At 41.6% G+C, this 12,844-nt stretch overlaps 1 protein-coding gene across 2 annotated transcripts in view; it reads left to right on the plus strand.

Moving 5' to 3' along the window:
* Window positions 1-11,887, plus strand: part of DYNC1H1 (dynein cytoplasmic 1 heavy chain 1) — a 70,446-nt gene extending 58,559 nt beyond the window's left edge. For both annotated transcript variants that reach the window (XM_001512633.5, XM_007669382.4), the window contains exons 66-78: window positions 18-129; window positions 236-296; window positions 661-784; window positions 956-1,069; window positions 1,259-1,429; window positions 2,221-2,438; window positions 2,627-2,730; window positions 6,677-6,888; window positions 7,390-7,543; window positions 8,373-8,515; window positions 9,686-9,854; window positions 10,765-10,892; window positions 11,530-11,887. In XM_001512633.5, coding sequence (XP_001512683.1) covers window positions 18-129; window positions 236-296; window positions 661-784; window positions 956-1,069; window positions 1,259-1,429; window positions 2,221-2,438; window positions 2,627-2,730; window positions 6,677-6,888; window positions 7,390-7,543; window positions 8,373-8,515; window positions 9,686-9,854; window positions 10,765-10,892; window positions 11,530-11,658 — 1,839 coding nt within the window. In that variant the 3' untranslated portion in view covers window positions 11,659-11,887. The remainder of the gene's footprint in view (window positions 1-17; window positions 130-235; window positions 297-660; window positions 785-955; window positions 1,070-1,258; window positions 1,430-2,220; window positions 2,439-2,626; window positions 2,731-6,676; window positions 6,889-7,389; window positions 7,544-8,372; window positions 8,516-9,685; window positions 9,855-10,764; window positions 10,893-11,529) is intronic.
* Window positions 11,888-12,844: the final 957 nt, after the last annotated feature.

Below are 12,844 nucleotides of genomic sequence, written 5' to 3' on the forward strand. Positions count from 1 at the left end.
GACTGCTGAATTTTCAGGTTAAACCAAACACCCCTGTACTCATGTGCTCTGTGCCTGGTTATGATGCCAGTGGCCATGTTGAAGATCTTGCGGCTGAACAAAATACACAGATTACTTCGATTGCAATTGGTGAGCGTGATCTCATTTGGACACAGAAGAAAAGAACACTCTTATAATTACGATTTGAAAATGGTGTTCTGTGTCAATAGTCCCTAAACTTTTTTTGTATTTCTAGGTTCTGCGGAGGGTTTTAACCAAGCTGACAAGGCAATTAATACAGCTGTTAAGTCTGGCAGGTAGGTATTTGAGTTGGTTTTATACTACTGGAATAGTAATTGTGTCATTTGTTAAGTGCTTTCTAAGTACCACAGACTGTACTAAACACTGGGGTGGATACAAGCAAATTGGATTGGACACTGTCCCTGTCCCCCACATGGGGCTCACAGTTTCAAGCCCCATTTTACAGATGAGCTAACCGAGGCACAGAGATATGAAGTGATTTGCCCAGGGTCACACAACAGACAAGTGGCGGAGCCAGGATTAGAACCCAGGACCTCATGACTCCCAGGCCCAAGCTCTCTCCACTACGCCACGCTGCTTCTCCATGCCTTGTAACATACAAACCAAATCTCATTTAATGCTTCCATTTGCTTTTCCAAGGTGGGTGATGCTGAAAAATGTGCATCTGGCTCCTGGCTGGTTAATGCAACTGGAAAAGAAGCTCCATTCCCTCCAGCCTCATGCTTGCTTCAGACTCTTCCTGACCATGGAAATTAATCCCAAGGTAAAGAGTTCAACCGTGTTTGATGTTTCTTCCTAAAAGTGGTTTCATGGGCTGCATGGATCTGTTTTTCCTCTCGATTACTCTGTAACCGTGTGTTTAAATCCAGAGCTAGCCTTGCTTCTAGCATGTGTAAGGGCCAAACTGTAATGTGTGTGTGTGTTTTTTCTCTAGGTGCCAGTTAACTTGCTTCGAGCTGGTCGCATATTTGTATTTGAGCCTCCTCCAGGTGTAAAGGCTAACATGCTGAGGACTTTTAGCAGCATTCCTGTTTCAAGAATTTGCAAGGTAAAGGCCAAGTATAGCTTAGGGCCTTTGTGGATGCTTTCAAGATAATCTATTTCATAATTGTCGATCCAGAATGTGTTGGGAATTTGGGGGAAATGTTTCAGTCCCTTCTTTGTCTGACTGACCCATGTCCCCCTCAATGTCTAGAATACCTTTATTGTATTAATCTTTGTGACATTTCTCATCTAGTCGCCCAATGAACGTGCTCGGTTGTATTTCCTCCTGGCCTGGTTCCATGCCATCATTCAAGAGCGTCTGAGATATGCCCCCTTGGGCTGGTCAAAGAAATATGAGTTTGGAGAATCAGATCTGCGATCTGCCTGTGACACTGTAGACACGTGGTTGGATGATACAGCAAAGGTAAGTAAAATCTGCATCTCAGGATTCTAAGATGACCCTGGAGGATGCTTTCGGTGATTTGATGGTATTTTTGATAAGGGAACGTGCTCAGGCCAGAGGAAATGAGCTGGCAATTCACCATTAACTGAAGCCAAAACAAAGTAGCTAGGTATCTCTGACTTTGGTATAAAAAGAAAGCAAAAAAAAAAAACTGACCATACAATTAGTGGCCATACATCCAGTTTTCAGGTGGTCTGTCTTCTGCCCAGTACGAATAGACCTCCGTATGCCTTTTAGTATTTTTATTTAAGCCCCCAGCCTCCCTCCACCACATTTCCTGAACCTGAGTTTCACAGTTTAGAAATGCCACCCGTATTTACAGACACCTGTGTGGGGTGATGGGGTTCCCCATAGAGAAATGCACTGAGTTCAGATGGATTCAGCGCTGGCTCTACCCTAAAAATTAATGACAGTAGAGCAGACAGAGGGAATGGTGAGACTGAGCTGCCTTCCAGCCTTTAAAGACTTAATTGCAAAGGTTCAAGCAGATGAGATAATCTTTTTTTTTCTTTTTTTTAATTCAATCCAAGTTGAAAACGTTGGCCTTTTCTCGGAAAAGGATTTAGATGGATGCAGATAGGAAAATAGTGCATAAGATTCCATTGGTGTCATGTGGGTCCAGGATCCAAGAGGGCCATGGGTGGCCATTGTGCACATAATGGACCATCACAATACATTGATTTTGCACCCCCCACCACCCCCACTCTGTATAGTGTACAAAATAAACTTATGGAAGGATGTGTATCATTTAGGGCCGGCAGAATATTTCACCTGATAAAATCCCTTGGTCAGCCCTGAAGACTCTGATGGCTCAGTCCATTTATGGAGGTCGTGTTGATAATGAATTTGATCAGCGTCTTCTCAACACTTTCCTGGAGCGTTTATTCACTACTAAAAGTTTTGATAGTGAATTTAAGCTGGCCTGCAAAGTTGATGGACATAAAGACATACAAATGCCCGATGGCATCAGGTATTCCCTTTCTATTCATAAATTTTGGTGACTTCAACTTGTTCTCATGAGTCTGTTGCAATTTATTTGATCTGCTTTTTTATTTTGACTTTCAGCAACACAAGATAACCACAGTAGTCTTTAATTAGGTTGTGTGCAACTTTATGAACTTAATCTGTACTTATATTTCTAAACTTTGTGATTTACAGACGGGAGGAATTCGTTCAGTGGGTTGAGCTGCTTCCAGATACTCAGACTCCTTCCTGGCTTGGCTTGCCAAATAATGCCGAGAAAGTTCTCCTCACTACTCAGGGTAAGTTTAGTACTCCTAGTTTTTGGAGTCTTGTTACTTAAGCCTATTTCTCAAAATACATATATTTGTAGGAAAGTTATGAACTTGTTTTGAGTTATGTTGATTCTCAATTTAGGGGAAATATCTATTCAGTTTTTGAATTATCTGTGTCCTTTGCCTCTCTCCTCTGGCAGCCTGTCGGCCATTTCACTCCTCTTTGATGCTCCTATTAGAGGGTAGGGAGGGAAGATGGAACCCAACAGCTTTCCTCCTGATGGGTTGGAAACTTGGAGGTGGCATGGCTTAATGATTAGAGCCTAGGACTGAGAGTCGGACCTGGTTTTTAGTTATTGCTCTGCCACTGTCATGCTGGATGACCCTGGATCCAGCTTAACCGCTCTGTACCTCTATTTTCTCATTTGTGAGTGGAGATCAGAATTCCTGCCTATCATACTGGGATCTTGTGAGGATGAAATTGATGTGGAAGCACTTTCAAGCAATGCACACATTCTGACTGTAATTTTTTTTTATTATTGGAAATGCTAGTTCAGGTAAAGTTTGGGGTCTGGCTGTGGAGTTTTATGAGAAGGCTTCCCCTTGTATGCCATTGTCACAGATAATCAAGAGTAGGTTATAGTGAGAGCTTTCCTTTTTTTTTTTTTTTAGATGAAAGTCGTTTTAAAGTAGAAGAATGCCTATAATTGTGTGTTTAGAGTAAAGGAAATTCAAGTGGACTGGCTTGAGTAAATCACTCATCCACTAAATTTCTCACTGTTAGAGGCTTCGTCCTTTTTTCCCCACTGGATCTTCTGAAGACCTTACTAAGAAGCTCAGAAACAAATTCCTGATGACCTTTGCCCTCTTTGATTCGTCGGCACAATCAGAGCATTCTGTTCAGAACATTGCTTTCTTTGCCTTAAGACAAGGCAGATTTCATCTTCCCTAGAGGATTAAATTTCCATCTGGTGAAGGGAGGGATGCATTTACATGCCAGAAAAAGATGTGTGTTCGCGAGCCATTTTAATAGTGGGTGTGGTGATGCACACAGATTAGCATTTTTGACACTTGGTAAGAAAAATATAACAAGAAAGCAGCGTCAGGCTGACTTCTGAAGAGCCCTGGCCAAACTAAATCCTAAATATCTAGCAAGTTCTGGGTGTGTCACCTACTAGCTTTTCCCAAGTAAAGTGGAAGAGCAGTACTGATTGCCCTTCTTTGATGCATTTTGTAGCTGAATAAACCAAAACTGGGCTGGCTGCTCTCGCCGTCACATTAAGATTACTTTCTGTTTCTATGTAAGCAGTGAGAGGCATGGTTTAGTGGAAAGAGCACAGGTCAAGGAATCAGAGGATTTGGATTATAATCCCAGTTTTACCACTTGCCTGCTGTGTATTGGGCAATTCACGTATTTTTTTTTTACCTCCAGTTTTTTCACCTGTAAAACGGGGATTCAATTCCCGTTCTCTCCCACTTTGCCCTTGAGCCCCATGTGGGATAGGGACTGTCTTATGTCCACTACCAGCTTAAGAACAGTGCTTGAGGTGTAACAAATGCCACTATAATTATTACAGTAAACGTTTATTAAGAGTGGTGCTTGTTACTAAAAGGTGAAGTACTAATTCTCAGTGCTGCATCTGTCAAAAATGGCCTGAAGGGCTGATGTATACATACTTGCAGTTGTGCTTACTTTTCCATCTATATAACAGTTTCTGCCTGATGATTTTTGATACTGTGTAGAAATGCATTCACATGGCTAGAAAGGAATAAATATAGAAGAATATTCCTTTTTCTAACCAGCAAGTGATTCGACAATGTTCTATTCCTCCAATTCACATTCACCTAGTTCAGAACATGAGAGAACGCTGTGTATGGAAGTTTCTTTTGAAATAAGTCCAACTTCAAGAAAACTCACATTTTTAAAGGAACACTGAAATAGACATGGATGAGTGGTTCAAGGTGTTCCAGCTAAGTGAAGAGAAGCGGTCTGATCTTATTTGGAAGGAATACAATAGCTGTTAGGTAACTCTTCAGGATAGCATGGAAGTAAACAAATCTTCCAAGAGCTCTTGTCTTAAAATGGTCTCTGAAAAATGAATATCCAGTTCTACTGTGTACTTTTTTTTTCTTAAGGTATTTAAGGGCTTACTGTGCTGGGATAGATTCAAGCTAACCTATTAGTGGTATTAAGCTCTACTATGTGAAAGAGCACTGTACTAAGCACTTGGGAGAGCACAACACAAAATATGAGACACATTCCCTGCCCACAACAAGCTTACAGTTTAGAGTGAGAGACAAATTAAGGATATGTATGTAAGTGCTATGGGGCTGAGTGTGGGGGAAGAATAAAGGGAGTAAATTAGGGTGATGCAGAAGGGAGTGGCAGAGGAGGAAATGGGGATGTGGTAAGGGAACACCTCTTCAGGGAGTTGTGCCTTCAGTAAGACTTTGAAGGTGGGGAGGGTAATTGTTTGTGGGATATGAAAAGGGAGGGCATTCCAGGCCAGATGAAAGACATGGGTGAGAGGTTGGTGGCAAGATAGACAAGATCGAGGCACAGTTAGTTGGTTGGCAATTAGAGCAGTGAAGTGTGGAGGCTGGGTTGTAGTGGGAGAGCAGCAAGGAGAGGTAGGAGCGGGGGCAAGGTGATCCAGTGCTTTAAAGTCGATGGGGAGGAGTTTCAGTTTGATGCGGAGGTGGATGGACAACCACTGGAGGTTCTTGAAGAGTGGGAAAACACGGCCTGAATGCTTTTGTAGAAAAATGCCCTGGGCAGCAGAGTGAAATATGGAGTGGAGTTGAGGAGGCAGGGAGGTCAGCAAGGAGGCTGATGCAGTATTCAAGGTGAGATAGGATAAGTTAAGTGCTTGAATTAGTGGTAGCAGTTTGGATGGAGAGGAAAGGGCAGATTTGTAGCAATATTGTGAAGATTGAACTGACAAGATTTAGTGATAGACTGGGTTTAATGAGCAAGAGGAATCAAAGATAAGGTTATGGGCTGATTATGGTGTGGTCTACAGTGATTGGAAAGTCAAGGGAGCCCAGGGTTTGGGTAGATACAAAATTCTAATCAAGTTGGACACAGGCCATGTCCCAAATGACAGCTTGGTCTTAATCCCCATTTTACAGATGAGATAACTGAGGTACAGAGAAGTTAAGTGACTTGCCCAAGGTCACCCAGCAGACAAGTAGAGGAGCCAGGATTAGGACCCAGGTCCTTCTGATTCCCAGGTCCATGTTCTATCCACTAGGCCATGCTCCTTCTCTCCTAGCACACCTCATTATTAACCAAATGTGCCTAATGCTGTTTTGTGTGGTCCTCTTTTTTTCTAAACATACAAAAGGGTATCACTGAAATGGCTATCACCCAACTTCATCCCTCTTTAACCATATGTTGTTTGCCTAGCTTTGTTGCAGTAGATTGTCATTCTAGTGTAACCTCACCCTTCAGCAGGCTGGTATTTTCCATGCATTGATCCTGATGGTCCAGTTATCCAGTTCTTTTTTTTTCCTGTCTATGTCCCTTGACTAATAGGCTTATACTTCTTTATTGCATAAACTAGTCTATCATCTTTTCCCAGATGAGTTAAAAATGCTTATTGGGCCCTGTGCAAAAGTTACTTGTGGTCACTTATGTGAAAGTATTGCTCTTTGAGGAGTTTGGGGCCGGCAGATGTAATTGCACCTATGCTCCAGACATGAGACTGACCCAATTCCTGCCCTCTTCCATGGAGAAGCTGTTCTCCTCTTCCTCCCATAAGCCCTGTTTTCTTCAAATTGTAAGGAAAGACTTTTTGAGTGGCCCTGCAGCATCACCTAGGTTTTGAATTGTCTGCCCACCACTTAAGTATTTTTTCCTCCAAAAACATTACCTATTAATTACTCTGATATTTAGAAACTGTTTCATTTTTGTTCTTTGTGTTCATTATCGAAACCCTAAACCTTCTTGACCTTTTGTGTTGTGGTTCAGGCATTGACATGATCAGTAAAATGCTGAAAATGCAGATGCTAGAAGATGAAGATGACCTAGCTTATGCAGAAACTGAGAAGAAAACAAGAACAGATTCCACTTCAGATGGACGCCCAGCCTGGATGAGAACCCTGCACACCACAGCTTCTAACTGGCTGCACCTTATCCCCCAGACTCTAAATCATCTCAAGAGAACTGTGGAAAACATCAAGGTAGAATTTTTTTTTTGTATCTTTTCACCTGAGATTTGAGAATCTTTTGGCTATTTTCTTGGGTTTTCCCAAGAACAGTTAGAATTATTTGTTGTGGTAAAAACCAGATACAATAATTGGAATAGCGTACGTAACGTGCATGGGAGAGATGGTTGAACTTTTCTTCAGGCTATGCAAATGTCAGCCAATAAGCAGTTAATCCTAAGGCATGACCAGAGTCGGTATATTCATTTAGAAAGCACCTTGTCAGACAAACTCCTCCCTTGGCTTGCTGTGTGACAGATTGGAGCTAGTTTTTATTTTTAGTCAGGTGCTAGTTCAGTCTGACTCCTAAGGGTAAGAGTCATTGGAAAAGGTGTTCTCAATTATTTCCCCTCAGATTTCCCCCACCCCACATCCCCAAATACCAGAATATTTGCGTTTTATTAATTTTAAGAGAAATGTCTCGCTATCTAATTTCCTTTCCATGTGACTTATCCTTCACGTTTCTTTAAACTTCAGGATCCTTTATTCAGATTCTTTGAGAGAGAGGTGAAAATGGGAGCTAAGTTGCTTCAAGATGTTCGTCAGGATCTTGCTGATGTGGTTCAAGTGTGTGAGGGAAAGAAGAAACAAACCAACTATTTGCGAACACTTATAAATGAACTGGTGAAAGGTACCTCAATCAGATTTCATCCTTTTCCTTTTCACTCACAGTAAGATGAAAGCTTTGGTTCAGTTCAAATTAACCAATGATTGGCTATTTATATAGCTTGAGAATGTTTTCCAGGTAGTGAATGAAAATGCGCTCAGTCCCATGTCTTGTATAAGGTTGATGCAGATTAGTTGTTTCCTCTTGAGGATGGGATTAATCACTTCTCTCCTTAAAAACTCTTGACTCTAGGAGAGCCAGATCCCTCATGGAGGGGATCCTGGACAAAGGAAGTCAAATCAGAGGATTACTCTTTCCCTATTATTTTAATAATTCATTTGAAGACCAGATTCTGGCATCATGGGAACTTAAAGTTAAAAAAAAAAGCCAGTTTTAGTGCATTTTTCTAATTACCCACTGAAAAAAAATTTAATTCAACTGGAAAAAATTAGAATGTAAATCATTAACTGGATCACAGCATTTCTGTGACTAGATTGGATTAAATTGCATTTTTCCCCTCTTGATGTCTGGCAACCATTGCATTTTTAAGATTATATTCTAGAAAATAGATTCTGCAGAAAATGGACAGGGAAGACATACCCTTGGTTGCCTGGTCAAGGAATTAAAATCCAAAGGACTTTTTTTTAGAACTTGAAGAAGGGCAACCATCACGAAGTTCCTCCAGATATCTCATTGACCAAGTTGGAGAAAGAATCTTAAACTGGCTGAACCATGGGTCAGATCCATTAATGAGATGCTTGTTCCTAAACAATAGTTAGGAAAGCACTTATCAGATTATCACCGTTTTACATTGCGGTTTCAAATCCACACTCTCTACTTTCACCCTTTGCAGGAATCTTGCCTCGGAGTTGGTCGCATTACACCGTGCCTGCTGGTATGACTGTCATTCAGTGGGTGTCTGATTTTAGTGAACGCATTAAACAACTGCAGAGTATCTCCCTGGCAGCTGCATCTGGTGGTGCAAAAGAACTAAAGGTACACATCCCCCTCCTCTCCCCTTGGGCTTGAGCTCTAAACTTCTTTGCCAAAATTTGGTGTGGCTCCTTTGTATGTAATATCTTTTGGAATGAGCAAGGAAAGTAGCGTGGCCTAGTCAGAAACTTGGATTCTAATCCTGGCTCTGCCACTTGCCTCCTGTAACACCTTGAGTAAGTCACCTAACTTCTCTGTCCTTCAGTGTCAACTGTAAAATGGAGATTAAATACCTGTTTAGACTGTGAGCCCCACATGGGACAGGGACTGTGCCCAGCCTGCTTGGAACAGTGCTTGACACTTAATAAGCATTTAACAAGTACCATAAATAATGAAATATCAAGTACTATGGGAGGCAGCGCGATCTTGGTAAAAAGGTAGTAACGGAGTTGAGGAGGAGGATGGCTTTACTGCAAAGACCCACGGGGCCTGGGAGTCAGGGGGCCTAGGTTCTATTTCTGGCTCTACCACCTAGCCAGTTGTGTGACTGTGGGCTAGTCACTTAACTGCTCTGTACCTCAGTTTTCTCATCTGTAAAATGGGGATTAAATACCTGTTCTCCTCCTACTTAAACTGTAAACCCCATGTGGGCTAAGGCTTGGGTCCAACCTGATTAATTTGTATCTAACCCAGCGCTTACTATAATGCTTGATGCAGAGTAAGCACTTAATACCATCATTAAAATTAATCTGTAAAATAACTCATTTCCAGCCTCTCCCTACTTCCCAATAATATTATGAGTTTAAAATGGGTTAAAAACATTTTGGAAAAATAATAGCCATACATGCATTAAAGTGGTCTTGCCTTACTGGAACTTGTCAAACATGCTAATTCCCCAAGATTCTAGGACAGCAAAATGTTGTTGTTGATTGCTAAGCACTACAAAAAGGCATTTGGGGGTTGGACTGTCCAGTACGCATTTTATAGGCAGGGTAACCAAGGCACCAAGAAATTAAGTGACTTGCCCAAGGTCACCCAGACAAGTGGCAAAGCCAGGATTCGAACACAGTTCTTCCTGACTCACAGGCATGTGCTCCATCCATCAGGTCATGCTGCATCTCATGCTTAAGAGGATATCTCCACCCAGATATCTCTGTGTAAATGAATGAAGAAATGAGAAAAGTGGTCTCTCACGCATATTGCCCTTTAAAACTTCTTTTCTTTCTTCCCTAGAACATACATGTCTGCTTGGGTGGCTTGTTTGTACCTGAGGCTTATATTACTGCCACGAGGCAGTATGTGGCACAAGCCAACAGCTGGTCTCTTGAGGAGCTTTGCCTTGAAGTCAATGTTACAACCACACAGAACGCAGTCCTGGATGCCTGTAGCTTTGGAGTCACAGGTGAGTTGCACCACATCCTGCTAGAAACTTAAGGTTACAAAGAGTAAAGTTAATGGAAGCAGTGAGGCCTTCCCAACGTTTAGAATTTTGAGATGGTCACCACACTAATTGTAGCTGTGACTTGTGACAACTGTAAGGAGCCTGAAATCCTGTTGCTCCTTCGTTAGAGTACAGTCTCAGGTATTTTGTTGCCTTTAAGTCTCTGTGGCCAAATCCCATGACTCCCCTATTCTTAAATTACAAGTTCCTTGGAGGCCAGGAACTATATCCTTACCTCATCTGTGTATTACTTTCCCAGTATTTAGTTTAGTGCTTTGCACATAGTGATCACTTAATACCATTACCACTTTTCCTGCAGTCAAGGAGTTTGATTTGTAAGTCAGTCATATTTATTGAAAACTTACTAAGTGCAGAGCACTTTACTAAGCAGTTTTATAACAGACATATTCCCTGCCCACAACAAGCTTACGGTAGAGGGGGGATTTAAAGATTCACATGTAGAAAAATTCCAAAAGGATTCAACTTGTACTTTCACTTGCAGTAGGCCAAATCTGTCCCACCCCAGGGTAGCCGGTTGCTGCTGTCAGGAGTGATTGATTACCTGGTTTGTGCTTTTCACTGCAATGAGTCAGAGGGGTTAGAGGTCTTCCTACTAATTTCAGTCAAAGTAAGGAGTGAGACTTCAATGAAATGTATTGGGCAAACCATTTCAATGTACTAGATCAGCTTCCCTATGAAGCTCAGGTTATGAATAAACTTGGTATTATGAGCTCATGCAGTAACTTTTTTGCTTTAAAGCTAAATCCTTCAATTGAGAAGTCTTTTAAAAGGCTGTGCGCCTCTGGGATTAGACTGGGGAGGATTGGGGGTCATTCTATTGCTTGTTTTCAATTTGATACTCTCTTCATAGGTTTGAAGCTCCAGGGTGCCACATGCAGTAATAATAAACTGTCCCTTTCAAATGCTATTTCCACAATCCTGCCTATTACACAGCTTCGCTGGATCAAGCAAACAAATGCAGAGAAAAAGGCCAACGTAGTAAGTAGTACATAGGTTAACAGTCTCTTTATAAAGTCTTGTTCTTATCCTCAGGCCTTTGAGCTTGAACTTTCCTTCCCAGAAAAGAATTTGTTTTCCTAGGAATAGGAACCCTCTATGCTTAGAATCCTCTATTGTTTGACCAAACCTCTCATGCTTATTTGGGCATCTCATTTAACACAAGCAGGCTGAGAACACTGGCTCCTTGCTCCTACAACCCCAAGATAGCCTCGGCTGGTGCCGTATGGGCTGGAGAGGCCAGCACCAGGAAAAAGTGGTTTGCTGCCCCACTCTTCTGAATCCCCTTGGTTACATCTATTTCACTGCTGCTTTGTCTAGAATCTTACTGCCCTCCAGAATGGAGGGAGAGGCTGAATTTTCCCCTCAAGTCCAGGGCTTTCTGATTACATTGACCTTTTTCCTTAAAAAAAAAAAATCAGTCTTATCCTATTGACATACTTTAGGGACTGTCAGTCACAAATGATTTAATTACTGCTAATTTAATGCTGAGTTGACTTTTTGTTTTGTCATATAGGGAGTTATGAGGTCTTTGAGAAAAGATCCATTTTCAATGTGAATTTGTCATTGAAATACTTCAATAACACACTAAGGCTTTTCATTCATTTTTCTTTTCTAGGTTACCTTGCCTGTCTACCTGAATTTCACACGAGCAGACCTGATCTTCACTGTTGACTTTGAAATTGCAACAAAGGAAGATCCTCGCAGTTTCTACGAACGTGGGGTTGCAGTCTTGTGTACCGAGTAATGAGTCTGTATTAAAGTGCTCAAAACTTCCTCCTATAGACTTAACAGTAGGGGTATGGTTGAAGCTCAGGTGGATGTGTGAAAAGGAGAGTAGGAGGGTGAGGTGTATTGATTGAAGGCTGGAGAAAAGTGAAGACAGAAAAATGAGAAGGAAATAGTGTTGTTTCAGGTGGTTATGGAGGAGCCTTTAGATGGTAAAACTTTATGAAATAAAACTCTTGCATGCATGATGTGCTTGTCCTGAATTTTTTTTTAACTTCAACTCAGAAAATAGAAAAGGTGGCAAAAATCATGGTCTTAGAGCTGATTAGATGGAGAGCTGAATGATGGAATATTTACACTTTTTTATGGTCAATTTTCCCCCAAAAAAACTGAAATACAGGATTTGAGAGAGGGTAGGGAAAGTTATCACCACTGTAAATTGAACTGGTGAAGCCCTGGGACCTGGTCCCACACAGCTCCCTCCCCACAGGCATTACACACAGTAGCTGGATGAACAATGACTTTAACGTGCTGCTCCATCCACTGCTCTGCAGCAATCTAGTCAGAGGCCCCAACCCTCCCCAACTCCTTCCCCTACTGCTCCTGCATTCATCTTTTGTGGCCCTTCGAGTATTAAATGCAACAGTAAGCTATTCATCCACTTACAAGGAAGTGGTCATCCCCACCTCTGCCTTGTGTATACAGTTGAGGTACCTGAATCATCTTTCTCTGATGTGGTCAAGGAGAGAAACTGAAGAATTTACACAATTTGTAAATGGAGGTGGGGAAAATACTTCTGTGAAGGCAGATAAGAAAGTAGGAACATTATTGTAAAACTTTTCAGAAAGGGGGCTCTATGGTTGATGCTTGGGATTGTACAATCCCAATAAACTTATTTATAGGAGAATGTTTGAAAATGCCCAACTTGGCCCAGCACTCTATTTAGCATTTACTGGTTGTACAGCACTCTAAGTGCTTGGGAGAGTACAATATAAAAGGTAGACATGTTCCCTGTCCACAAAGAGTTTTAAAGGCAGGCCTCACACATTACTATACACTCAATATAGTGGGAAAATTGAATAAGCAACCTCCTCCCTGCAATAGGGCTTTGACATGATTAAAGTAGACCTTAGGTTTAGCCTGAGTTGAAATGAGAGCAAGAGACTTTGTTATGCATACCCTCTGCTATGGCTGAGTCCATCATT

Source organism: Ornithorhynchus anatinus, chromosome 1, assembly GCF_004115215.2.
Source record: "Ornithorhynchus anatinus isolate Pmale09 chromosome 1, mOrnAna1.pri.v4, whole genome shotgun sequence".
NCBI classification, from domain to species: Eukaryota; Metazoa; Chordata; class Mammalia; order Monotremata; family Ornithorhynchidae; genus Ornithorhynchus; species Ornithorhynchus anatinus.